Here is a 5,077-nt window from a genome sequence, read left to right on the forward strand (position 1 = left end):
ATAAGTGATTTGGCAGATCACTTGATCTGCTCCAAAGGCACTTGGCCCAATGAACGGATGCCTGCATGCCAAACACTGCACGGTCTACACCCATCTTGCAATGGCTTTATGCGTGACAACGGAGTAGAAGGAACACCAACTATACGATAAAAAAAATCATATTCACAACTATAAATCATTACAAAAAGATGGTTAATATATTAGTGGGCATTCACCCGACACATGGGTAATATCTATCTGAATTTTGAATCTCATCCACCTTGTTCTTCTTCTTTTTTGACAGAAAGCAACAAAATATGAAATTTTCATTTATGTACGTACACATCCTACACTATGAATTATTACCAAATTACATGGAAAAAGAATAACGAATCCCGGTGTTCTATGGCCTAAATAATCCACTATATGGTTTCATAAAAGAAAAGAAGAAAAACAAAAAAAATCTAGTGCGTAAAGCTCCCATCTTCAACAGTCAACCGAAAACGCAGGTTGGGTAGTCCTCTACAGGAGGCAAGTTGAGGTCCAAGAAGAGAGCCTTCTTGTCATCTGCTTTCTTGGCGATGGGTGCGTGATGGACGAGCTCAATTGCGTTCCTGTGGCGCCTCATGTGGCCACCGAGAGCCTGGCCTATGGAGAACTCGAGCCCGCAGATGGCGCATTCGTGCCCTTTGGGCTTGCCGGTTGCTGCCTTGTGAGTCTGATCATGCTCGTCGTCTGCCTCGAACCTCAGCCGCTTGTGGCTCGCTCTGTGGCCGCCTAGCGCCTGGAACGACGGGAAGCGCCGGTTGCACGTCTTGCATTCATAGTCCTTAAACGGCGACGCCCTTGTCCTTATGGCGTGGGAGAAGAGCAACAAAGCTTTCGCTTGCTCCAACTCTTCTCCTTCCTCTGCTTCATGAATGTAACGCTTCATGGTTTTTTGCTTGGGAATGAAATTTTTTTGCTTAGGAAACAAGAAAGAATGGATGGTCAGGTGAGAATGGGTGGGTAGATGAGGGTGGTGTGTTTATATATGCATCTGTTGGAGAGAAAGGTCGTTGTCAACTATGTGCAGCGCAGGTGTTGCTGGGAGATGAGGATATGAACAAAGATATTGTTGTTTACTTGTAGTGTTGGTAATGCAAAGTTTCTTCCCTCAGTAAGCTTGCTAGTCAAATGTTTATCCAACTCATTTTTAACCTTCATTGGTAAGGAAGAAACTTCCACGGTTTTTATTAATGGTTTCCCAGCAGCTCTCTCTCTCTCTCTCTCCATTTAATTAATGTCGATTAATGATGAATGCTCTCTCTCTCTCTCCATTTAATTAATGATTTCCCAACAGCTTCTCTCTCTCACGGGTTTGATTCGGACTCAGGTACAATCAGACTTTGGATTAGATTTTTGGTTATGATATCGGGTCTAGACTAGAGTCTAATTGGGTCTACTATAAAACCATACCCAGACTTGATAAGAACTACATGAACCAGACCCCGACCATACCCGATAAAATAATAATTTTTATCATTTTCACATTAAAAAATTATGAGTCTTAATCAGAACTCTGATCTGATATAAAATTTCACAAACTATACTCAGATCTATGTATTAATAGGACCTTCAGATCTGGACCCAGGTCTTAAATGTGTCTTCTTATTTATCACTGTACCTGAACTCTATAGAGTTTGGTTCGGGTGAATCGGACCCGTTGACACCCCTATCTTTCTCTCTCTTCCATTATTTAATTAATGATTTCCCAACAGCTTCTCTCTCAATTAAGCCACGTTTGGAAGTGGGAAAAATGTGAAAATTTTGTAAGACATGAGAGAAAAGGAATTTTCCTATGGACTTTCAAATGAGGAAATTTTTCATATTAGAAAGAACATATCTTTATACAAGTTTACCAAAAGTACATATGAAAATTTTGTCCGTCTAAGGCGTTCATGAAATAATGATGAAATTTCACCTAACCAATTATTCATACACAATGTGCTCTTCATTCATGTGGTATGAACACTCGGATTTTCTAGAAGTTTTGCCACTTCCAAGCATGCCCTAGTGCCATACTAAATGACTTAAAAAAAATACTTAGTTAACAGTGAGATAGGTCGTCGTACTACTTACCCTTAACCATATTAATTATATGTTTTGAAACAAATATTTCTTGTTTTAACTAATTACACTATTTATTTTATTTTTCTCACTGCTGACTCATTAGGATTGATAATTGTGGTCGGTAAATCTTTTGATGACAAGGAACCCCTTAACAAGAACCAGGTCACTTAATGAGCCCGTCCCCCTCCCTGTGAGTTAAAACCCCAAGTGGGGTCACCAACACTGGAGCCCTTATGGAGCTCATTAGTTAATTAAAGGCATTTGCATACCCCTAGAGAATCGAACCTGGGATGAAGGATTCAGCACCTTGTCCCCACGCCCGCTCCAATACGTGCAACCCCATCACCCCCGTAGGGAATGATGAAAGGGCAGCACCTTCTCACCACATCTGCTACCACACGTGCAACCCGGACACCAGTACACCTGGTGGTTGATAAATTTTAACGGACACAAGGGGTTTGGGCCTAGACTGTTTGGCGGGCAGTCTAGGTTCAAATCCCATGGGTGTCCCCTGCGGAGCTCGAAGCTTGGCGATTACCTGGGGTGGAAGTGTAAGCTCTCACCTGGAGCTGATTAGAAATTAAAAAAATATATATATATTATTTTCAACTAATTATTTTTGTATTTTATTTTGAAATATTCATATAGGGTTTGAAACGAGTTGGAGAAAGACGCCTGCGTCCACACAGGTGAGCACGCACGCGTAGTCGTACCTTGGTGCCGTGTACGCTGTTGTTCTGAGAAGGTTGGCGTGGTCTGGTGGTTGAGGGATGGACCCGTTTGGCTTTTTTAATACAACAGATACTCTTCGTCCAACCGTTTACTATTCTTATAGAGGACCCATTGAATAGGTCGAACTCCCATCCTTCTTCAGTGTGGAAGTTTCTACGGGTCTGGTTGGATCCAAGTTGGAGCTTGGGGGTTAATTAGGTCATATCCTCTCTTTTTTTTTTCTTTTTTTTTTTTTTTGGGGGGGGGGGGGGGGGGGGCTGAAGATAGCTGTCAAGGTTAATTGGGTATCCGACCCATTTGGGTATGTAGCTAAACCTGATTAGATAACACATAGGTGGGTTCAAGTTTGGGCTCTTGTCACGTCAGTCAGAAAAAACAAACCCGCCATGAAAAAATCGAATATACGAAGGGTTGGGTCATGTGGGATGCCTGACAAAAAATCACGGCCCAGACCCGACCTGATTAATATCCGGGTCAAATTGACGTCAATCCAACCAGAATATAACTTGGATCTTTGTTTTTATACCCGAGTTGGCTGTTTTGGATTCATATAGGTCTCTATCTGACAGAAATCTAGATCATTGTGATCCAAACACAAAATTATGTGTTCCTTTTGCTAAAAAGGTAATATGAAGTGGGAAGCAAGATAAGATTGTCAAATAATTATGAAACTACATAAAAATAAATAAAAAATAGAAAGCAAAATCATGGTAATGTCTTTTTACTTTCATTGAGGTATCTCGATCATCTATAGTGTAATGTTAGGTCTCTGATTGTTCTATCTTGACCTATTGACATATTAAGCACTTTGACACATATTCTGCAATATCTCTCTTCACGTTATTCTACCAATAGTTTCTCCATATATCATTACATCTTGGTGCTATCTGGATGTATAGTTTACTTAGTTCTGTTTCATATTCATAAAAGTCTGTACCAAACTCAAAAATTATGTATTATTATTATTATTATGGGACCCTTATTTCACCCGCATCCTGTACCATAGTTATCAGGAAATCAAACGAATACGATAAGCGATGAGTGAAGCAGAAGTGAGGAAATGAGTGCAAATAAGCAAGATACGATTGTGAAACAAATATGAAACCGTATAAAAATAAATAAATAAGTAGCAATCACGGTCGACACCCCTAGTATAGTTGCATCCACGTATGTTTGTGACATAGCTAGTCTTTATGAATCTGTCATTAGCAGCACCTAGACTGGTACCCCAGCATCTAGAGTGCCGTAATCACAACATTTTCACTATGACGCAATATATATATATATATATATATATATATATATATATAGGTTACTTGAAACATAGTTTAGTTAGTGCAAGTGAGCCAAACCACTACTCGTAATTGTGTCATTAGTGACATAACGTGAATTTATTACAAATTAGCAAATATATATCAAATATTATTTCTTGTCCAAACCAATATTACAAATTCTTAAGCTTCAAAGAAGCATTTTGTACGTCAATAAACCAACCAAAAACCTTCTGGTAATTGACTATGTTCATGCGTGTTCGGCTTCCCTCACAATCTATGCAAGTCAATGGAAGGAATTTGGTGAACATTGATTCTCTATCAAGAGAGCAACCTTACCATGTCTAGAAGAATTTTTTTATGCACTCTAAAGCCCAAGGGTGGCATCAGACTAAATCCCAAGGATGACCTTTGTCATTGGACCCGAGAGGGTCTGGACCCTGATCTAATTAAAGTGCTAGTATGATATCATACCATTTTTATTGGGCTCAGTCTACATGTAAATAGAGGGCTATTGAGTGCTATTTTGGGGCATCTCTTGACATGTATTTGATTCAAGACTCAAATAAAAGGGTATTAGTTCATGGGTGAAACAGTTGGGGGTGAGTTATCTTATTTTGGGTCTTTTTGTATAGAGCAGGTCTTGTAAAGATTCTCACATCTTTATATTTGGATCCATAGATCCATGAAGGGTGTATGAGGATACATTGAGACTAGTGAAGGTTATTTTGGTCTTTTGAGTTTTATGGACCCTTTATATACTTGTACTAGCTAAGTTTGCATATTATCATTTTTACCATTATATTTGGATTCATAGATCCATGAAAGGTGTATGAGGTTACATGGAGATTTGTGAAGGTTATTTTGGTCTTTTGAGTTGCATGGGCTCTCTATATACTCGCACTACCTAAGTTTGCATATTATCATTTTGCCATCATTAATGAGAATTAACTATTTGGCCTCTCTAATTACATAGTGGAAAT

General features: G+C 39.2%; 1 protein-coding gene across 1 annotated transcript; it reads right to left on the minus strand.

Annotated features, from left to right (window-relative positions):
• Window positions 1-234: 234 nt before the first annotated feature.
• On the minus strand, window positions 235-983 carry LOC149845849 (zinc finger protein ZAT11-like). Its single transcript, XM_089997755.1, has one exon. The coding sequence runs from the start codon at window positions 911-913 to the stop codon at window positions 473-475; it is 441 nt and encodes a 146-aa protein (XP_089853881.1). The 5' UTR covers window positions 914-983; the 3' UTR covers window positions 235-472.
• Between the last annotated feature and the right edge of the window lie 4,094 nt (window positions 984-5,077).

Source organism: Nuphar pumila, chromosome 2, assembly GCF_984573655.1.
Source record: "Nuphar pumila chromosome 2, dmNupPumi1.hap1.1, whole genome shotgun sequence".
Lineage (NCBI taxonomy): Eukaryota > Viridiplantae > Streptophyta > Magnoliopsida > Nymphaeales > Nymphaeaceae > Nuphar > Nuphar pumila.

What these genes read in the sequence shown, in the direction of transcription:
- LOC149845849 (XM_089997755.1), bottom strand. Translation starts at nt 913, where the DNA reads ATGAAGCGTTACATTCATGAAGCAGAGGAAGGAGAAGAGTTGGAGCAA.